Source organism: Pangasianodon hypophthalmus, chromosome 13 (assembly GCF_027358585.1).
Source record: "Pangasianodon hypophthalmus isolate fPanHyp1 chromosome 13, fPanHyp1.pri, whole genome shotgun sequence".
NCBI classification, from domain to species: domain Eukaryota; kingdom Metazoa; phylum Chordata; class Actinopteri; order Siluriformes; family Pangasiidae; genus Pangasianodon; species Pangasianodon hypophthalmus.
Window position 1 is genome coordinate 6,020,238 of NC_069722.1, and position 22,708 is coordinate 6,042,945.

The following is a 22,708-nucleotide window of genomic DNA, read 5'->3' on the forward strand; positions in this document are numbered from 1 at the left end:
AAAGAGAATTATTTAATTAGGAAAGACAAGCCTCCGCCTGTTCCTGTGTGTGTGTGTGTGTGTGTGTGTGTGTGTGTCTGTGTGAGAGAGAGAGAGAGAGAGAGACAGAGTGAAATTGCCAAAACAAAAAAAAGAGCCTGTGTGAGGGCTAGTATGTCTATGATCTACAGTTTTATTTGCTTCACTTTTTTCCAAACCACAAGCTGTTCTCAGAATTTTGTTTCCACTGTGTATGGCGCACGTCTGAAAACTGTGAGTGAGAAGGTCTTATCTGTGCCATAGCATTCTTTTGCTCAAGTTGAGGCAGCCTTGACAAACTTGTAGAAGGTATTCAGGTTTTTCTACTCTCAGAGGAGATTATGGGCTAAACCCAAAATGAGCAATCACCTGAGTAAACAGCCCGACAAAAAAGACACAGAGGGCTAACAACAGCTTACAATAGCTGGATAGTAAAACTAACCTATCCTTTCTACAATACCTGAATATATTCCAAAGACTCCAACATTCTGAGTATAGTTAGGGCCAGATTTAATCATTTCAGTAGTTTGTGGCACACAAGACACATTTTTTCCCCCCTCTCATTTTTTCCCCAAATTTAGACACTTGCCAATTCCTACTCTAGCACTTCCATGAAGGTTCGTACCTCAGTGGTTAAGACAGGGGACTACTGGTCAGAAGGTTGTGAGTTCAAATCCTGGCACCACCAAACCGCCACAGTTGTGTCCTTGAGGAAGACCCTTAACCTTCAACTACTCAGCTGTATCCTGTTCTGATTGTAAGTTGCCTTGGCTAGGAGCATCAGGAAATGAGATGTAGTGTTAGGTGGTAATGTTAAGGGGGGGGATTAGCCTTACTTTAGCAGTAAAATACTTGATTTTGAAACATTAATAATTAATTAAAGCAGCATTCCCAGCATAAAACTAAAATTCAGTATGTTATGTAGTAGAGTATTAAAAATCACATTCTATTTCTGATTTCTCTTGCTTTTCTACTTTTAGTGTTTGGAAAAAACACCAGGAATCCTTGTCATAAGCAACCAATAATACATGCATCAGTGCTGCTAGCTTTAGATTTAGTGGCCTGTATTTAGTGCCAACGTTAATGAAGACATTTTAAGAAATGTGGAAATAACAACTGGTGAAGGCAAAATGTGTTGTTTTTCAGTGTTGTGTTTATGAAAACCAAGAAAGTATGTAGGTAATACACAACAGAAATATAAAGCTGCTCATATTTATTTACTGTACTTCAGATAAAGTACAATCCAGTGCGTGGCTTCTGTCTATGGCATAATCCTTTATGTGATGTAATACAATATCTGCCTTACATCTAGCTATCCATCAGTACAAAGCAGTTGTAGTCTTTCAAAATTTACTTTCACCTCCAAGATGCATCATTACGAGGGGGATTATTTAAACTCCGAAATCTCACTCTACAGACTATTGCATTATTACAGTAACAGGCAAGTAGGTATGTTTACAACAAGTGTATTAATTGTTTGTTTTTTTTTGTTTCATCCAGTGTCACTTGAAGATGTGTTCAGCTCAGAAAGCACTAAATGGACTGGGACAAAAACTAAATGAGACTAAAGTGAACTACAATGGCTTTCTGATGTGCTGTTTTCGAGCCAGGACAAGCAGGATGTAGAATCAAAATGTATATTACTACATTAATATATTGGTCTCTAAAAGTGTACTGAAGCAATGAATACCATTCTTCCAAAAGATATTTCCTCAGATGGTTTTGATGATGGTGGTTGAAAACACTATCTAACACTCCAAATTCCCCGTAGGTGTTCAACTGGGTTGAGATCTGAGATCATTCCCAACTTTATAGATTTATTCCATCATAGGATAAGGGCGATCACACAGAAGAACTTTGTACTGATTTACAGTGACGCTTCTTTCGAAAAGAACAAGTAGAACCAGACCGTGCCAGCAAAATGCAAACAAATAGCCTCCATGTGTGTGTGTGTTTTTCTTCCATTTAATTTGCCACCTGTCTGACTTACTGTTCGGAAAATACCGAATATGACATGACAAATGATGCACTACAAACGCCACACAAAAGGAGAAGAGAATTCTCTGATTAACATGTGTAAAAACAGGTCATGCGTGTAGGTGGTCACGACAAACAAAAACCTCATGCCAACTTTATACTCTTCTCTGAAATGGTCACCGCAATCTTTACTGACAGCCCGATTTATTACACTTCGAACAGGAATAGAAGCTTTCATCAGGTTTAATTTCGTTAGCGCAATATAGTGATTGTTTTGACTCAGCAGGGCTGAACAATGAAGATGTGTCAAAGAACAGATAAAGAACATAGCGAACAAAAACAGTAGACAAAGTAAAAATAAAACTTTATCTTTTAAACAACGGTCACTTGTGATTTTTTTTAATGACAGAAGCTCTTTCCACCCAAGTATAAATAATATATACTACTGCATTTGCACCAAATTTATTCATTGTCAATTCCCACCTGTCTAATGGTTTTAAATACTTAATAGTTAGCCTAATATTAGCTAGCTTTCTAGACACATTGGCTACAGGTTTAGCACAATAATTGACCTAATATTAGCTAGTTTTCAAGTGACATTGGCAGCAGATTTACACAGCATATTAGTTAGCCTAATATTAGCTAGTCTTCTAGTGACATTATCCACAGGTTTGCACAGCATAACAGTTAGCTTAATATTAGCTAGCTTTCTAGAAACATTGGCCACTGGTTTAGCACAATAATTACCCTAATATTAGTTATTGTCCACAGGTTTACACAGCATAACAGTTAGCCTAATGTTAGATAGTTTTCTAGCAATATTGGCCACAGATTTACACAGCATAGTAGTTAGCCTAATATTGATCTTTTAGTGATGTTGGCCACAGGTTTACAAATATAATAGCTAGCCTGGTATTGACTAGTTTTATAGCGACATTGGCAACAGATTTAGCACAATAATTGACCTAATATTAGCTAGATTTCAAGTAACATTGGCCACTGATTTACACAGTATATTGGTTAGCCTAATATTAGCTAGTTTTCTAGAACCATTGGCCACTGGTTTAGCACAATAATTAACCTAATATTAGCTAGTTTCCTAGCAATATTGGCCACAGATTTACACAGCATAGTAGTTAGCCTAATATTGATCTTTTAGTGATGTTGGCCACAGGTTTACAAAGTATAATAGCCTGGTATTGACTAGTTTTCTAGCGACATTGGCTACTGGTTTACCAAGCATAATAATTACCCTAGTGTAAGCTACCTTGCTGTCAAACCTATTTTTATTTAACATAATTGTTAGCTATGTTATATATATATATACCTGTTAAACATGGCTATTGGTTTACACAATATATTATGCTAATGTTTTCTAGTTTGTTAGCACTTGGATTTGCAAACTTGGCTAGCTACTAAAGTTATAGCTAATGTTAGACAGGTAGCAGTTAAGTGAAGTACTTCTCTGGCAACATATAGCGCAGTGCTCGCAAGCTAACTAATTCTGTGCCAGTTCTGTTAGGCATTCAAACTTTTGTAAGTCTTTATCAAGATTACTATTCAAAGCTGAGTTCTTAAAAATGTTTCACAGCACAAGATCATCGTTAAAAGGTACAGCGAGCATCCAAATGGATAACTTAAGATGATCTTAACTTCACAGTTCCATTGGGAGCCAAGTACTCTAAAGACAAAGCTATGTGAGATGTTTTTAAGTGTACTATCTACATTTTTGGAATAAACTATGGTATTATAACGTCAAAATATTTCTCTTTTATTTCCAGGTGCTGATGAAACACAGCCAATAGTGTTTTAGGAGTATTATAGGACTCTACTATAGAATTTTCCTTCAGTATTAGAGCAGGAAGTGGCACTACAGTGTGGTTCAAAAACCACAGTGTGTATATTTCATTCTCCAAACTCTGTAAAGTAAATAAGATGCACTCCCTCATGTTTACCACTCAAACATAAGCCCTTATTTACTACACAAAACTCAAACAGGATTCAACACTCTTAGAAACAAACCCAAATTCAGACCATTTCCTATCTAGCTATGGTGAAATGGAGCAAACCTTCAAGGCAACAGCTGGTAAGATGGATACTAAATAATTATCGTTATTTGCAGGCAAATTTAGAAATGGAATCATAGTTTCCATGTTGACAAATTAGTCGAAAGCTTCCACGCAGTGGATGACTGGCTAAATCGGAAGTAATACCACAGTGGTTAAGGTTCTGTTCCAGTGACCAAAAGGTTGTGAGTTCAATTCCAAGGCCTGCCAGAGCACAAGTCTGAGTAAATCCTTTAATTTTCAGAGACTCACCTATCGTATGTGCCTGCTTTGTATTGTAAAATGTATGTCAAAATGGTTTCATGTATATGCTCACTGGTTATGGGCAGGCTGGTGTTTATACTTTCTTATTATTAATTCTACAGTAATGTGTGAATGTGTGGATGAAATTGGTTGTAAACACTTAAGGATGTGTTGTTATACACATAGTGTTTTATTCCTCTTATAATACAGCAATTTACCAACACTGATCACTTTTTATTTAGTAAAGAACATCAGTCATATTTTTTTCTGTTTAACTTACATTATAATAGCTATAGTTCACTCACTGGCCTCTCTTTTTCTCTCTCTTGAAGACATCCCTGTGCCAGAAACTGCCTGACCTCTGAATGTTACATGTTAAATAAATGTGCTCTCACACAAAATTGTTAACGGTATCAACAATTACATACTTTTTAAAATCTATTTACACGATACAAGGCCCTGAGCTGCTGTTATGGAAAATTAAATAACACCTTTGGACCAATCAGAATAAAGAATTCAACAGAGCTATGGTATAAACTGTTTTAACTGTCAGTGTATTTATAATTTCAGATTATGAAGATAATTTAATATTTGTATAGACAAGTTTCCAATGCATAAGCCATGTATAAACAAAATTCCTTGATTCTCCTCGTTCTATAGCACGCAGTACTTTAAGCAAAGTGAATCCGTAAAATTGATTTCAAACACAAAGTCATGCCTAAATGTTAAATGTGTTAAACGTCCCCTGTGGCATTTTGTTCTCAGTTAGTGTACTTGCACTTTCAGAACTCAGAGGAGGTTTGACATAAGCCAGAAACAAACCCAGTTAAACACAATATGCTGGCATTAAGCCAGTGCTTGGGAAAGAAAAGCAGTAGTTACTGGAGATGTTAACTTTTATGATCGCCGCTAGTGAGTGATGCCGTTCTGCCTCCTACATCTGATAAGAGAGGAGATTTTCAGCTTCCGTAGTCTATGAATGTAAATACCACCCTACAGCTCTGGAATGTTGTTTGTTCTCTCAAACAAAATAAGCCATGCTGACCAAATGTAAGAACAGTTACTCAATAACACTGATTCATTTCATCTGAGTCCAGTAAAAATATTTTAGTGGGACACACCAGGATCATATTTTATTCTTATTTCTATAGTGTCAATGTCAAAGCGCATTATTGTCTGTATGTTTATAGCACTGATTATCAATTTAGTAGCCTGGACCATTTGGTAATCCTTATCATTTGCAAAATCAGGAATATAAAGTGATTTTTATAAATGTTTGTGCTTCTCTTTTCAAAACTGAAAAAGTGAAATGATTTCTTTGTGGGGTAGAAAATTCTTATTACATATAAATAGTTACGTACAAAAAATGTATACACTGCATGTATAATCCTACATCTTGAAATGTCACATGAATGTGTGTGTGTGTGTGTGTGTGTGTACGTGTGTGCATGCATGTGTGGTAGACTCACAGGTCTGGCGTCTCTTGGCTTTGCGGGAGGTCTTGCTGGACTCACACCACACGGTAACACAGTCCTCCAGCAGCCGGAAGCCGCGGTGTTTCTGCCAGCGTGGTGAGCGCACCTTCACCATCCTGGAGCCCTGCAGCATCACACGCACGTCTTCATCGTCCAGCAGGCCTGCGGACAGACCACACACACACACACACGCACACAATGAAACTTTGAGGAAAAAAACTTTGTCAAATAAACCTTAAAAAACCTTACAAAAACATGTGTCAAATAAATCTTAAATCTTACAAAAATCTCTTTTACTTTCCAACATTTTCCACATTGCCTTTTGTATGATTTTTGCCAGAAGATCCATGGGTTCATATGAGCTTTAGTGGAACAACTGCCAAAGTTCAAATAATTTAAAAAACCTGTGTTGAATATTATTCCAGTTAAAGTGTAGGTTGCACTCGGGGAAAAGGCCGTTACCTGCTATGAACAACTTCAGGACAAATAAGACCACCAAAAATAAGCAAAAATAAACAATAAGGTTAATATAATATAACATAATATAATATAACAGAAACATGTTCTTATTTTTGTATTATTATAATATAATTATATTATTATATGTGATATTGTTTTATTTTTGTTACCTGTACATGTTATATCTTAATATACAATTAATGTACAATTAATCTTGGTGGCATTTATATATATATATATATATATATATATATATATATATATATATATATATATATATATATTACAATCATTTACAAATCATTTTTTACATTATTATGTATTAATCTGACCCAATAACAAGAAGATAAAGAGGAAGAAGAAAAGGAACCATGTGACTACCTTGTCCCTTCTCTCCACTAAACTCTGTCTTTCTAAGTTATCTTAGTCTGTATCCAGCACACCTGCTATGCATAGTAAATCCTATATGACAGTACTACACACACACACACACACACACACACACACACAGCTTACGTGCTGTCCCAACAATGGGCCTGCATTTATGTGGTGCTGTGTCAGTAATTAATGCTCTTCCCAACACTGACTCACACACTATTACCACAGTATTAACAGCTGGGTTTTGGCATAAACATTTTTTAAATGTCACACTTTCGGAAAAAACAGACACATACAAAGAGCATTAGTAGGCCAGTGGTCAGTGTGTGCGCTGTCATAAGACTGAGATGTGGCGTATTCACAAGATTAGGCTGTTGTGTGTCAAATACTGTAATGACTGTAAGAGACTAAAAAGCAGAGTATGGTGTAAGAAAATGACTTCATCCTACATGATCCTATGAGAAAAGAGTGGGATAAAGGTTTAATGAAGAAGTGAGAGAAAAGAGCATTTCGTAAGTCTGTGTATGTTTGTGTGTGTGTGTGTGTGTGTGTGTGTGTGAGAGAGAGAGAGAGAGAGAGAGACTATGATTAGATTTGCAGTAGAATAAAAATAACATTACTATTTGTCAGAGGAGAAAAGGTCTTTGTGAGCGTGTTTTTGTATTTTGAAAAGCTGTCACATTAGTGTTGCGGTAATGTGGAAAGAAAAGAAATTGCTACTCAGTAAGGGAAGATGAGAAACTGGACTGGCCCTGGCATGTCAAGTGGAACTTTCATTAGTTCTTAGAGGCAGGAAGACTGCAGTGTGACTGATGGATAGGATACAGTGATGCCTTTCGCAGAGATGTTCACTCCAAACTGATTGATTCTGTAGGAGCAAAGAACTAAATAACACAGCAATCCCAACGCGCACCAACTTCCGCACTCATTCGTCCTGTGCTATAACCTCAAAGATGTTTCTTCACTCATCTGGCAGATTTCATCAGTTAATCAGATAAATCAAGTCACCTACACATACAAGTACCAAACCTTTGGTTGCCAAACCCATTCCTGGTTAATTTCCTTGCTGGAAGGCACCTTTATCTGGAAATAAAATTGTAGGAAATGGAACACGTGCTAGCCCTGCCCCTTATCTCCAACTGTGGTAACATTTCATACGAACTTGAGTTGTTGTGTGAATTGGTTAGGGGTTGCATAGGCTTGGAACAGTGAAAAAAAAACAGTCAGGCAGACAGTAAAGAAAAACAGCAAAATGTACACTGATTGGAAGAAAATATTTCAGACTAGATGAACCCAATTCTACATTCAACTGCACAAGACTACACTGGAAAAAGCTTTCGTTTTAATGGAATGTTAGGAAGCGAAGGTGTGTGCATGAAACTGTTTTTCCACTCCCAAAAGAATTCCTCCTGCTGTTATTTTTGCTGTCCTTTAAAGATAAAAAAAGTAAATAAAATCCTTGCACCATGTGCGAATATGGAGCCGCAGGTTGCGCATCACTATCCAATCCCACTCGGTTTAGAGTCAGTTCAGCAGCACATGTCAGCTCAAAGAGGCTGATCCAGAAACGTTTTTGGACTCTACTGAGGCAGGAGTTGAACATGGTGTTAAAAGCTCCCAGATGCTGCAGTAGACATCGCATCCACCATCCATCTTTATGCCAAGAGGAGTTTCCGTGCCATGCTGCACACCCTCAGTTTCAGAATCAATGGGCCACCAGTTGAGCCACCAGTTCATCCACTTAAATAGTGGAGCGTAATATGATACACAGATTTATTATTATCTTGTATCTTATACAGTTCTGTGCATAAGTCTTAGGCACCGTTTCTTTTAGTACAAACTTTGTTATAGATTTTTATTTTATGTCTTCTACATTATCGATTCAGTACAAAAACATTTTAGATTTCCAAACATTAGTTTTCCAGCACAAAATTAAATGTTACAGAAAAATGTTTGTATGTCAGTAACGAAAGCAGGATATTATGTAAGAGACACTCTTCAGCCAAAAAAACATAATGAAGGCTGCTGGGTTTTGCTGCAAAAATAAGAAGCAAGTGCGACAGTCAAAGTCTCCAGAAGAACTGTAAAGACGCTCAGTAAAACTTACAGCTAATTTCCTTATAAAACTGCACAAATTGTACCTGAGACTACTATTTTTTCACCAAAAATTGGCTTTGTTTCATTGGTTACTGTTTACTGCTCTTTATAGTATTTTTTTAAAATGTAGAAATATTTAATTTCATTATTTTTGGAAGCATCTTTTTCTCTACAGCATTTATTTGCATGTGCCTATGACTTTTGCGCAATACTGTATATATTTTATATACGTATAAAACCGCAAGATCTGGTAAGAAAGTGCATGCATTAAATCTCAAACTGTGCTTAACTCTATCAATTCAGAGATGCCTCTCAAATGGTCTACTTCTCATACTTTTAGTGCAAGTACTGTGGAAAACATGGCAAGATGTAGTGCACTGTTAAAACCCAGATGATTGTTTAAACCCGATAAAAAATGAAGTGTGGAATGCTGGACACTTTTGCATTCTTTGGTCACGGCCTGGTGTATGTTGCAAATGGGGCGGAGTATTCAGATGCAGCCATGGTTTGAAATTTGACCAACAAATAAATGGCTGAAAAGCAAGAATTTTTCTTAGGCGGTAATTTATCATTTAAATTGAGTGTAAAATGTTAGTGATTAAATTGAAGTCTTACCACTGTACAGACTCTAGATTGCTTAAATACATAATTATAGTGTAGTAATATAGCGCAGAGTGCAGAGTATACCATTTGAGACACATCTCCTGGACTCTGAGACTAGACATACAAAATTTTCTGGATCCCTAAAAGCGTTTATTGGCATCTTTCTCCCACTCCATCAGTCTACTTGCCTCCTCTCACTCATCCTTGCTCAGCAGTGGTGTAGGTTTCACTTCAAGTTTGGAGGGATATTTTTAACCAGATTATACTGCATTAAAAATGTGTTGGCAATTTAACATACAAAAAAAAATCTCCATTGAACAGAGAACACATTACAATTGAATAGTTTTGGACCCACTACTACCAGAACTACTTAAAATTATAATAGGGAATCAAGGTAGAGTTGGTAGTCATTAAATGTATTAACTTAAACGACATTATCTTTTACTATATATATATATATATATATATATATATATATATATATATATATATATATATTAATAAAAGTCCACCAATCTCAGCAATGGAATATTTTTTACAGCACAAATGCACCAGATTCAACGTAATAACCCACTGATTAGCCAAATCGCATGGCAGAGGATAACACAGATGGTAATTCCAAAGACTGGACTGCCATGAGGAAAGGTTTTACAACACACTTTAAGACAGAGGTTCTCAAACTTTTTGTAACCAGAGACTACTTTACCTGTAAAATAAATTCCACTGATCCCCTGAGTATGGATTTATTTCAAGAACATTATTTAATTTTTTTTAAATAATAGTTTTTGGAGCCATAGAGCTTTCCATTCCTGAACCAACAGAACACATTAGGTCTAGGTTGGCATTTGTGCATGGACCCCTACATATAATAACTCTGATAATGTGGGTTGTCATTTCCACCACTGTAACAAAAGAAAAATCATGGACCCCCTGGCTATGCTTCACCGAGCCCTGACCAATTTGAGAACCACTGCTTTAAGAGACATAAAGTTATAGCTTTTATTTAAAAAGAATTCAGAAGGCAATAGTTCAATAAATTGGATTTTCAAGATGTTCAAACTGTCAAAGAAATCAAGAGACGGGGAAAATCAAGAAAGCAAATGCAGTAAAACACCCAAAAAAACTGTCTCCATCTGAGGGACAATAGTTAAAGGTCATTCCTTATGGGATGAAAAGAAATCTAGACAAATCCTTGCTGAGCATCTGGTGGATTCATCTGGCACCAGAGTGAAAGCACATTGGTCTTGCAGCTAAGAAGTTAAGAAACCATTTTCTGCAGAAAGGCCAAGCTGCAGATATTTCACTCCACTAAAGGCTTTAAATTATGGCGTGACAACCAGTGGCAGAAAGTCTTATGAGGTGATAAGTCCCGATGTGAGATTTTTGGTTCACAAAGACACCAGTACTTTGGAAAAAGAACTGGACAGAAGTAAAGTCTGTTGTCATGTTGTTGGATTTCTGTGAAACATGGCGAAACGTTGTTATGGGGTGAATGATTTGGGCAGTGGTAGCCCAGTGGTTAAGACGTTGGATTACTGATCGGAAGGTCATGAGTTCAATCCCCAGAAACACCAAGCTGCCACCGCTGGGCCCTTGAGCAAGGCCCTTAACCCTCAACTGCTCAGTTGTATAAATGAGATAAATGTAAGTCGCTCTGGATAAGGGCGTCTCCCAAATGCCTGAAAATGTAAATGTAATGATTTCAGTCAATTGTCAATTCAAAAATAGAAGAACAGATGTTGATTCATCATGCTGTGCCTTTGGGAAAATAACTAAATGGTCAAAAGCACAGTGTCAGCACAATAATGACTCCCAAAACACACCACAAGCACAATTAAGATCTGGAGTGGAAGTCAGTTTGGAGATTGGACAACTGCAGTATTAAATCAGCCACTTTAGACCACTGACATAAACATAACAGATGCTTGATGAGATCATTTGTAAAGTAAAAGCAGCCAAAGTCAAATGAACTTCATGCAGTTTGGAAGTAATTACCATAGCGATGCCCTGATTTAATACTGAGTATTATTGTCAGGGCCAATAAAGGTCTCAAAATCAGTACCAGATTGCATTTGATATATTTTCTAATCTCATCCACTGATGTGTTATATTTTGATTATGATGCATTATGTTGACTGCTTTACAGATCTCGAACACTTAAAGTACTCAAGTACTCACAAGTTACAAGATCTATTACAGCAATTAAAAAGTAATCAAATGAAATACATAATCAAATACGTTTTGCATAAACTGAGGCCTAATATAAATTAACAAAACATTAGTGCTTCCAGAAATTGATTTGTAATCATTATGTTTTGTGTAGTGGAAACCAGGGGAATTCAAGTACACACTATGTGTGAAAATCCAGCCACATAAAATTCCTTCCTGATTAAGGTCTGGATAAGCAACGAACATGACTGAGTGGCAACAACAGTTAACTTTTAATGCTTAAAGTAGTTATGGCTATAAATAATTGCATCAATTTGTGAGGTTATATTTTGTTTCATACTGTTGCTTCATGTTACCTAGTTCACTAGTGTCACTACTTGAAGTCTAAAATAGATGTATATTTCTCTATCTAATCTGTTTTAAACATTTTTTTTCATGTGGATTAGACTTTTGTACAGTACAGTATTTAGGGCAATAGAACAAATTCCACACTATTTTTTTTAGTAAAGACAGATTTGGATATCACCTTTCAAGATCTAATAAATGGACTGCTTTACAAATAAAAAAAAGCTTCTTCATTCCTTTCTTGTGTTGTTAGCTCAAAAAAAGAGATGTAAAATAGTAAAAAAAAAAAAATGTGGCTTTGGTTCTTCTCGCAGATTCTGCTGCTTGTAGAAAAACAGTCTGTCTTTTCTGTCCCGTCTTACCAGAGACAGATCCAGAGACAGCTAAAAGGACAGCACAGAAATCACTGCCATCTGGTTATTTAGTGCAGATGTAGAAAACAGCTCCTCAGGCAGGCTGAGCTGAAGGTCAGTGCATATAAACACGTTCGCCTCTCATGTCCATAACAAAGCAGCAGGCCTAAGAGAGCGGAGAAAGCTCGAGGATTAAGGACGAGAGCACAGTAGGTGAACAAGTATGAAGCTGCATAAGGAAAAGGGAAAGGGGCGATAAACAAGAAGGGAAAGCCAGAGAGAGAGAGATGTTAAAGGAATACTGCAGTGTTTTTCAACCTAAACCTGATTGCCCTGGATGCATCCTGAACTGACAAAAGGACAGAAAATCCACTGACCCACATTGAAATTCCCTTAATGGAAATCTAATGCCAGTTATTTTGGACATCAATAAACTTTACACAAATGTGCTTTCATAAATCCTTCAGTCAAACGTATTTAGAAATGAAGCAACTGCGCTTAGACTTCCACTCTAAGTATCTTTCGACTTATATGTTACAGATGCAGCGGATAGAAAGTAAAAAAAAAAATAAATGCTGGACTATGTCTTTCAAAAGAAAGAGAAATGAAAAAGGATACACACAGAAGGTATATATATATATATATATATATATAATATCTCCCAGCAGTGTTTCAGAGAAAGTGGCCCTCACCACGGCAACCACAGAATGGACTCGGACCACTGATAACGTTTCCCTGACATCTAGGCTACCGTACGTGTGGAGCATATGAGCCTGTGTGTTTGTGTTTGTGGTTAAGAGGTTCTTACTTGGCATGCTTTGTCACTTTGCCCCAGTAAGGCAGCTTGGCTGACTAGTGACAATGGAAAGTGCCAAATGAAAGAGAGAAAGACAGAGAGAGAAAAAGAGAAAGAGAGAAAGAGAGAGAGATAGTTTGAGCTCTAGCCAGAAGCCTCTCTCTGGCTTCACCAGAGCAATTGCCATATTCAGTGAAATCATGCAAGCAGTACAGATCCAAGGTGATGATTGGACCTCAGACAGGATCTTCATTCCTTTTTTAGTCTGTGGATGATCTCTCTCTCTCTCTCTCTCTCTCTCTCTGTCTGTCTCTCCCTCCTTGAAACGCCATATTTTAGTACAGAGACATTACATCACACTTCTAAAAAGAGCAATATAATCACTTAACATAATCACTTAATGTCATGTGCCAAATGACAATTTTGGACAATACAAAAATAAATAAAGGCTCCAACCTCCCAAAACTCTGAAATTGGTATTGTACAGAAAATAATAAATAAATAAATAAATAAATAAATAAATAAATAAATGCAATCAGTGCACCTAGGGTAAAAGGGTAAAATGACCATTCACGTGAATTCAGGTGGTGTTGCTTTAAATCTAATGATTGTCAACATGAATTCAAGTGCAATTTTTATAAAACTAGGACAAGTATGTTTCTTTTGAATCTATATTTTAACACTGGATCTGGTTTTGATTCCATGGATGGAAAAAAGCAATAAAAGCTCTAATGCTACCAATAAATACAATGATATCACATACAATAAATATGCCTAAGATTTGAACAGATGGATTTTATTACTTTTTATATAAAGTCAATCTGTGCGCCACTCACAAGAGGTCAATGGATTTTTTTTTTTTTTAACATTCAAAGTGTTCCCAGGACGCAAAAAGTTTGTGCACCCCCCCGCCATACTTAACTCCTCAAAGAGGAGAAGGGGCCGGTCATGTTGAAGTCTGGAGAAAGCTGTAAAAGCTAATCAAGACAAGCAGGGCAGTGTGTTAGCTTATCCCCCTGTTTCATGGGACCCAATGAAATATTCAGCAGGACTTGCTCATTGGATTTACAGTTGGAGCCAGACAGTACAGTTCCAAAAATCCAAAAACAATGGACTGCAATTGCAGTTTCCTCCTGCGCAGATGGTCAGAGGTGATAAACAGGATAAAAGAACCATAATATTATAAAATCACGTTACTTTTGTGGTTAGGAATTTTGTGTCTCTTAAAGGAGCCTAATCGCACCATGGTCAGTTTGATACTTCAGTAGTAGAGTTCAATACAAATCATATGTTCAAATTAAGCACAGAAAGGACGCTGAAGCTTCACCATCCAGTCCAGGTGAACTGAGCATATACTGAAAAAAATCTATTATTTAATATATTAATATACTATTACATATTATTAATATTAATATACCAATATAGTTCAGGACAGAGGATGATGTTGCTCTTTTGAGAATTAATAGAGCACCATCTGCTTTGGGATTTGGGATCGGTTAAACTTAAAATTACTACCTCCACCCAACTAAAAAACATCATATCATGATCATTCATTATAGAAGGATCTTCACCTGGCAATCTACTCTAAAATTATGAATTTAACTATCTGTTCTCTTCACCCTCATGCTCATGTGGCTCATTTACTTCCGGGACATTGTTCTTCTGGAATTCAAAACAGCTAATTAATGCTAAAAATAAGGACGATTCAATCCCAATCGGACACAGCTGCGGAAATGTGTGGTATTTCTTGTTTTGTTTTAAAACGTTAATCATAAGAACACTAAATGCTGCAGTTAAGCAGGCGTAAAAGATCATTTCACAAATTATATGTACACTATGTGCTACTTACTGTATAATCTGCACCCATGCAACTGGGTTCCACAATTAAACAAAGAGAAAGAATAAGAGCTTAAATATGTACCAAATTCATTACTCCCATTACATAAAACTGCATTACACTTTTAACTTATTTGAGGATGTATGTTCTGGGGTAAAAAAAAAAAGGGCAAAATACACAAAACTCTTAACTGCAGATCATTCAAGGTTAGAACGCAGTTCAGTTTTAATACATCTAACACAGCTTCTTGGCAGCATGTCTATTATCTGTCGTCCCCTCTCTAGCCTTTCTTTTTCTCCCTCTTGAGTTTAATAAGACAAAAAAACTTTCACATGGTGGAAAACTTAAAGTTACAGTTTTACATCTGACTGTGACAAAGCACTGGCACTGGAGACTCCTTCCAAAAACGCTAAATAAATATCTCCTAAAATCAACATTTCACATTTTAATCCGGTTATGTGGAGCCATACAAGCCCGTGTTTAAATTGTTACTATAGAAATGATACGTATTAGAACGAGGGCACTGTGATTTGCTTTGCAGCTGGAACTACTATCAGCACAGCTGTTATAGAAAATTAATCAACAGCTTCTGACCAATAATATTGATATTATTATCGATAGTGGTATTATCCATATTAACTTACGTTGCATGTTGCTTCAGTCTTTACTTGCTTGTTAACTTTTCATTAACTTCTAAAATATATATTAAATTGCACACACTTTTTTGCCCCAGAGTGTAAAATGAATGTATTACAATGTACATTGTGTATTGTTTTTCATGTGGTAAATGTACAGCAACGAGTGTAAATATATAATGAGTGTCTTTACCATCTGTGTGATTTCTTTGGCAGCCTTGATATCCAAAACCCTATTGGTCAAATACAGTTATCTTTTATAGACTAAGATTACGTCTACTCCTGTTACATATCAGCTATTCAAACAGACCGTAGTATGTTTCTCTATTATGATACAACCGGATCATCCAGGTTTATAGGTTTAAAGCAGGTTTAAAGCCATTTAATGGGTCATATTCAGAGTTGACGACTTAATATAGCCAAACACACAGCTACAGATACCTGAGAAAAGCTATCTGTATTCAAGCGTATGCTAAGTGGGAGCTTATCTCAATTGTCCGGGTAGCCCATTCATCTTATTGAAATGACCTGTGTACTGTTTCTGCCTTGGAGGTTGCCAGGTTTTTCCTAAATAGAACTCTCGCAGCGTGGATTTCTCAACTGTATTTAAAAAAAAAGCACTGGTTAGTAATAGCTATGCAGTTTTTAATCTTCAAACATTGCTATCTTTGCAAAGTCTGCATTTAAAACTAACCAAATTGGGTAGAAACTGGGGACTAACTGAGCAGACTGTATGTTATGGGCGAAAAATCACATTTTTGTCTAATGCAATACTTAAAAATAGGAAACCGTGTTATGACAAAATTAGCAGGAAAATGGGGCATGAGTACTCCTAGCTGTGACAAGTACATTAATTCGCATTTGTTATAAATGTGTCTTGATTTAGTTATCTAGAATCTACTTATTTAATCTGAGGACTGATAGTAAATATGCCAACTTTTAGAACTTTTAGAACACTGTAGTCTCTAATGATTGAGGCTTGAACAGTCTCTTCTGATGATGTGTTTTGAAAGTAAAAGCACATTGTGATGAATCACCATCGCACTGATGTGGATATCTGTGAGTGCCATGACTCACAAATATCATGATATAACAGGCGATATAACAGAATATTATAATAATGATATAATAATCATATATAATAGGTGTTACATCAAAAGCTAGCAGGCAGGATTGCCTAATCGAGGGATTCCCAATGGTTGAATAATATATTGGATTAATGCATGCTGGGTATTGAAGAGGCATGGCATTGATGAATGCAATAAATGCTGAGGCTAAGAGATACTACATCCTATGACATATTATACATCAGCTGCTGGTTTTAACAGACTTTTTGGGGTCAACAAGCTCCATAGAGAGGAGAGTGAGTGGTGCTGGGGGGCTGAAGTTCATCATCACTGTAGGCTGTAATGGGCCTCTGAGAGAGAGAGAGAGAGAGAGAGAGAGAGAGAGAGAGAGAGAGAGCGAAAGAGGTCAAAAGGCTGAAAGATGTGGGAGTGAATGAGCTGTGAGGTGGAATGAGAGAAGAGAGGAAGTTTGAGAGGGTCTGAGGGTCACATGTCCATGACCACACACATGCACATAAACAAAGAGAGAAAGAGCCAAATATCATGACATTAGCTGAGTAAAGCCACAGCCCACACTCGCTCAGAGTCAGTGCTCGAGAAATGAAAGCGTGTCAAAAATAAATGCCTCCACTGAAAGCTACGCAGTACAAAAACAAAACATTGGCTATAGATTTTACAGTACTTTAAAGCTCTGTAAAAATTTATAGTAAATAAATGCTGGGATTTGAACACACACACTTCAGGTTGGTGACGCAAAGCTGTAACCACGGAGCCACCACAACTAGAACAATAAGACTGCATTGATTCAATGCAATCTTTTAGTGCAAGTTAAGTCAGTGGCAGAAATGGTTGAATCAGTGTGAACACCTGACGCTTGTTGTGGTGGTGTTACACTCCAGATGATTGTAGGTTCACATCCCAGCACTGCCAAACTGCCATGGATGGGTCCTTAACCTTCAGCTCAGTTGTATTCTTTGTAGCATGGACTCTACAAGTTTGTGTAAAACCTGACAATCCATCAGAGTGTCGTCTGAGTACGCGCTCCAGTGGAAGGGATAATGGCAAATCTGAACTTTTGTACAAAGGAGTTAACATGGTCAATATCACAAATTTGCATATATTTAATTAGTACAGAATCTTGAATGTTGAATATTCAAGACACTGGGCATTTCCTTTCTTTGTTTTGAATTTTTCAAAATTCATATATTTCTGCTTTTTTTTTTATTTCTAGGTTTAAATGAAAAAAAAAAAAAATCCCAGATTTTCAGTGTGCTTTCACTTTCGGACCCCACTGTATATCACAATGCTGAATGTATATTGCAACAATTCTGATCTCTGTTATATTAAACATCTATTCTTTCATAAACTAGAAAATATTTTTGTTTACTAAACAGCTTAAGTTACCTGTTAAGTTCTGAATTACTATACATGATACTATGCAATATTAAATCCAATAGTTAATAGTGAACTTTATGAACTTGTGAGTAGCTAAAAAACTATTAATTGAGGAACTTGGCCACTGGCCATAGGCTAGGTGAAAGGTTAAAAAAAAATGTTCTGAAACCACTGAGGTGTGAGTCATCATAGCCACTTACGCTCATGTATGAGCTTATGATTCTCATCTATTCACAAAGCTATAGCTCCTGAACACTGCACTGTTCAGATGATATTAACCTTTTATACAATCACACTACTCACTGGAATCATTTTATTGTACTTGCCATGAGACCCTTTTTAATGATTGATTCCATTCTCAGCTGCACTACAGATAGAAATACTGCTATTATGCATGTGCGTAACTCTTTTCTTCCTCACTTGTAAAGGCAAATGTCCGGGAGAGGTTGAACAAAACTCCAATTCCACAAACATGATTAACAGGCTTAAACAGAAATGAACATTTGGTTATGAACCTGTGTAACTGGGTCAGGATCAAGATTCAAGAGTTTACTGTCATATGTACAGGAAACAGTCTGTTACACCATACAATCTAATTCTTACTCTGTGAATCCTCCAGCAGCCTACGACATAAATTAAGGACATAAGAAAATAATACACAAGGTGTAAATTACAAATTTACAATTACAAAATTACTAAATTTTGTAATCAGAAGTACCTGAACATATTGTTGGATTATTTTTCACTCAGGATATTAACTAAATAAGTACAACATGGGCAGTTGAACAAATCAGGAACACATTTTGTCTTTCCACACCAACAGCAATTTTGTCAGACTTCCCTCTTCCTCCCTCCTTGTTAAAATTGAGTTATTGAGCTAGTTCTGCTGTACTTACAGTAATAACAGCAAGACAAATGCAATCACACTACCTGTGGTGTCATCTGTAGTATCACACTTACATAAAATCCAGTGTGAGTAAATCACAGACACTAACTATCAGGCTAGTAAGCACCACAATCTCTGTGTTGCAGTGTTAGCTTGTCGATATCTTATCAAAACTGATCCTAATACACAGATTATATTTGAAATGTTGTCTATTAAGTTGGCTTCAGGTTTGCCATGTAAGGTGCACAGTAGGCCTACTTAAACACGTTACATGCAACTATGTAATAAAGGTTGCAGTTTAAGCAAACATTCATCTTGGGTGTCAAACAAGACCTTCCCCATGTGCTCATACTACTAGGATAGTTTCAATGGTGAAGGTTGTGAGTTCAAATCCCAGCATCACCAGGCCCTGAGCAAGACCTTTGACCTGCTTAGTTGTATCCTGTCTCAGTTGTAAATCACTCTGGACAAAAGCATCAGCCAAGTGAGCACAGGTTATTGTTAATCCTCAGGATTTACATGAAAGAGAACCGAAACCACTTCAAATTTGCATACACAGCCATTAAAACAAGCTTCTGTGGTTTGTCCCATAACTGACTATACGCCAAATACTGTATATGGACTACAAATCTTGGCTCTGAAATAAAACATAGGCATAGAAAAAAAGTGTAAAATATTTCTTTTTCACCCAGAAAAAGTTGTGTTTGAGGTGATAAGTAGCTAGGGGGTGTAATAATGCTGCGTTGTTTTAAAAGGCAAAGACTGAAATGAATCAAGACAACAATTCTAAATGGATTATTATTGATTTAATTAATAAATCAATTATTATCTGTTATAATGAATAAATGATTGATTATAAATTATATTATTTGTTAAATTTAATTCTAATATAATTAAATTGTATTATTGAAAATGGCAGACAACTGTGTGTGTAAAATATAATTCACATTTTTAAACTAATGTGTAAATATTTTAAAAGGCTAGCAAGATGATTTGCCTGTAACGCTGATACGTAAATAGTCCTCCATCATCATCGTTCGCGGATTAACAGTAGGACAACCCCAGGTTCCAAACGTAGCTGGTCACATACTGACTGGAAGATACTAAATCGAATCATATCGTATCACTGCAGATCCAGTGGTATCGTCAAGTATCGAATCATTGCCTTATGAATCGAAATTAAATCGTACAAATTCACTTGTACTGTCAAATGCTGAATCGTTGCCTTATGAATTGGTATCGTTGCTTTATGAATCGGTATCGTTTCGTATCGTATAATAGCGGATCCAGTGGTATCGTCAAGTATCGAATCGTTGCCTTATGAATCGAAATTGAATCATACTACAGCAGATTCACTTCTATCGTCAAATTCTGAATCATATCGTCCCTGCTGAAAAAAACAATAGAAACCATTACAGAAATTCTAATGGTTTCCACTCCAAATACCATTACAAACCATCAGCTAACCATTAAAACCATTATAATTACTATTATTGGTCCTTAACGGTATCCACTAGACATAACATGCCACCAATAGAAGGCGACAGATTACCAGTAGAGACCCACAGGGACCATTAGAGTTTCCATTAAACCCAATGCAATTCCCTTTATAACCATTAAAACCATTACAAATTGTATGAGTGTTTCTATTGTTTTTTTCAGCAGGAATAGCAGAGTCAGTGTATCCAATATCAAATACTGAAGCCTGAAGTTTACAGCCCTAGAATTAGCCAGCCTAATGAAACAAACAAACAAACAAACAAACAAACTAATGAACACAGCACACGTACTAAGTACACTACCGTACTGAACAGGAGTACTACTCTAGTAAACAGTATGAATAAACAGTACTACAGTGTAGTATGGAAGAATGCAGGTTGGAGCGTTGCCATGGCGACCCGTTCCTGCGGTGACGTCTTGTTTAGTATGGCTTTGTGAGGAACTTTTTCTCCTTACCGAATCTCCTCAGAGGGTCAGGGCTCTTCGGCTCGCAGGTTTTGGGCTGTTCAATGTGCGACCCCGCTGCTTTCTTCCTCCTCCCCAGCATGGCTCTCCTGTCCGAGCTTCTTGTGTCGCGTCTTTACGAGCTCACCGTGACTGAAACTCTGTTTTCCAAGAGTACAGTAGACGCTGCAAATCACTGCGCCCTGTCTGGGGTTGCCAGATTGACCAGATTCCCCCAGAAGCTGCTTCAATCCCTGCTCGAGCTCCCTAAAATCCAGCCGTACCATAGAAATACACTTTACTACAGAATCAGCAAAGTTATTCGTTTTCTCCAAGTAAAGTTTTCTCCAGGTAGTATCTCTGATCTATAGCTTTTTGTTTTAATTTTTTGAAGGTCTAAATACAGGACACAGACTCCTTACTATAAAATCACACAGAGTACATAAACTAGCTAGATGTAGATAGAGTCAGAGGTTGAATCCACTTCTTTTTAGCTAGAGTAGACACAGTCCTGATAAAGACACAGTCCTTCTTCCCAGTGTTGGACAGCTCTGGGTTCTCACACAGGCGCCTGACTGCAGTTTCTAAAAGCGCTCCGAAACCTGAGCTCAGCACAACGGTTGCCAGATTGGAAAGGAATCCACGAAGACCAGTTAGGTCTTACTTGGATTTGTACACTTTTTCATTTTTGTGTCTCTTTCTGTAGGTTCATTCATCTTCAGTAGCCTGTTTGTGCTGATCAGGGTCATGGTGGATCCAGAAACTATCCCAGGAACTATACCAGGGACAATGGACCTGAGGAGGGAATACATACCAGTCCATGGGAGGGAGTCATGGACACACACATTCGCACACTCTTTCTTAGCCGGTCCATCTACCTGCATGGTTTTGAGAGTGGGAGGAAACCAGAGAACGCAGAGGAAACTCACACAGACACGGGGAGTACATGGATGGAAACTCCACACAGACTCAAACCAGGGATCCTGAAGCTGTGAGGAGACACCGAGACCCTCTGTGCCACCGCGCCACCCCTGCAGAGAACCATGTTTGCCAAAAAAGTAATTAAAAATATTAAAAACTATAATAATAAAGAAGATTCTTTTGACAAAACACACAATTACACATGTATCACTTCGGTTATATATAATTTATACTTATGTAGCCTATTCAACAATTTCTACATTTATTTTTGTATGTGTTTGTGTATGCATTTATTTTTATTAATGTTGTTATTTATTTGTGACTTCATTATTCATTTGTTGTATTTAGTTCTGTGATTTTATTGTTTATTAGGCCTATTCATTTCAGTACTCATGTATTTATATATTTATTTTTGTTATTGTCTGTATGTGTGGAACGTTTCTTCCTGGTTCTCCGGTTTCCTCCCGCCTCCCAAAAATCATGCTAGCAGGTGGACTTGCTACTGTAAATTGGCCCTATAGGTGTGAGTGAATGTGTGCCTGGTGGCCAGTGATGAAGCGGCATCGCGTTCAGGATGCATTCCTGCCTCGTGTCCAGTGTTCCTGGGATAGGCCACCTCAACACTGACCAGGATAAAGCCCTGAAGAGGAATAAGTGAATTTCTGTAATTCATCATACATGTGATATGATGAATAGGAGTGTATTGTTCATGTTCAGGCACAGCAATAAAAATGAGAAAGGAGACAAGATCTAAAACTGTGATATTCAACTAGTGGTCCATGTTGAAACTGCAGGAGGAATGGAAATCTATAATTATCTGCACAAAAAATCAAGAAAAATTATAGTACTTAGTAAATGTTCAGTCACAGGAATGTATAGTACAGGAACAGTCAACTCTGAAAAATGCATAAGTTTGATTAATGAATGAAGGAAAATAAAGGAAAATTCGAAACTACTTCCTCATCACATAATATTTGCCTATAATTTAGTTTACTTACAAGCAGGTTCCAGTCTGTGCTGGTTTATAGTACATTTTAAAGTCTT

At 36.9% G+C, this 22,708-nt stretch overlaps 1 protein-coding gene across 2 annotated transcripts in view; it reads right to left on the bottom strand.

Moving 5' to 3' along the window:
* plcd3a (phospholipase C, delta 3a) overlaps nucleotides 1-21,322 on the bottom strand; it is a 38,942-nt gene extending 17,620 nt beyond the window's left edge. Inside the window, exons 1-2 of one of the 2 annotated variants that reach the window (XR_008303265.1) lie at nucleotides 20,756-21,322; nucleotides 5,774-5,941 (exon numbers count right to left, since the gene is read on the bottom strand). Coding sequence is in view for 1 of the 2 variants with exons in the window: in XM_026916955.3 (XP_026772756.1) it covers nucleotides 5,774-5,941; nucleotides 20,756-20,846 (259 nt within the window). In the remaining variant the exon portion in view is untranslated. The remainder of the gene's footprint in view (nucleotides 1-5,773; nucleotides 5,942-20,755) is intronic. The other variant, XM_026916955.3, reaches the window with a different exon arrangement.
* Nucleotides 21,323-22,708: the final 1,386 nt, after the last annotated feature.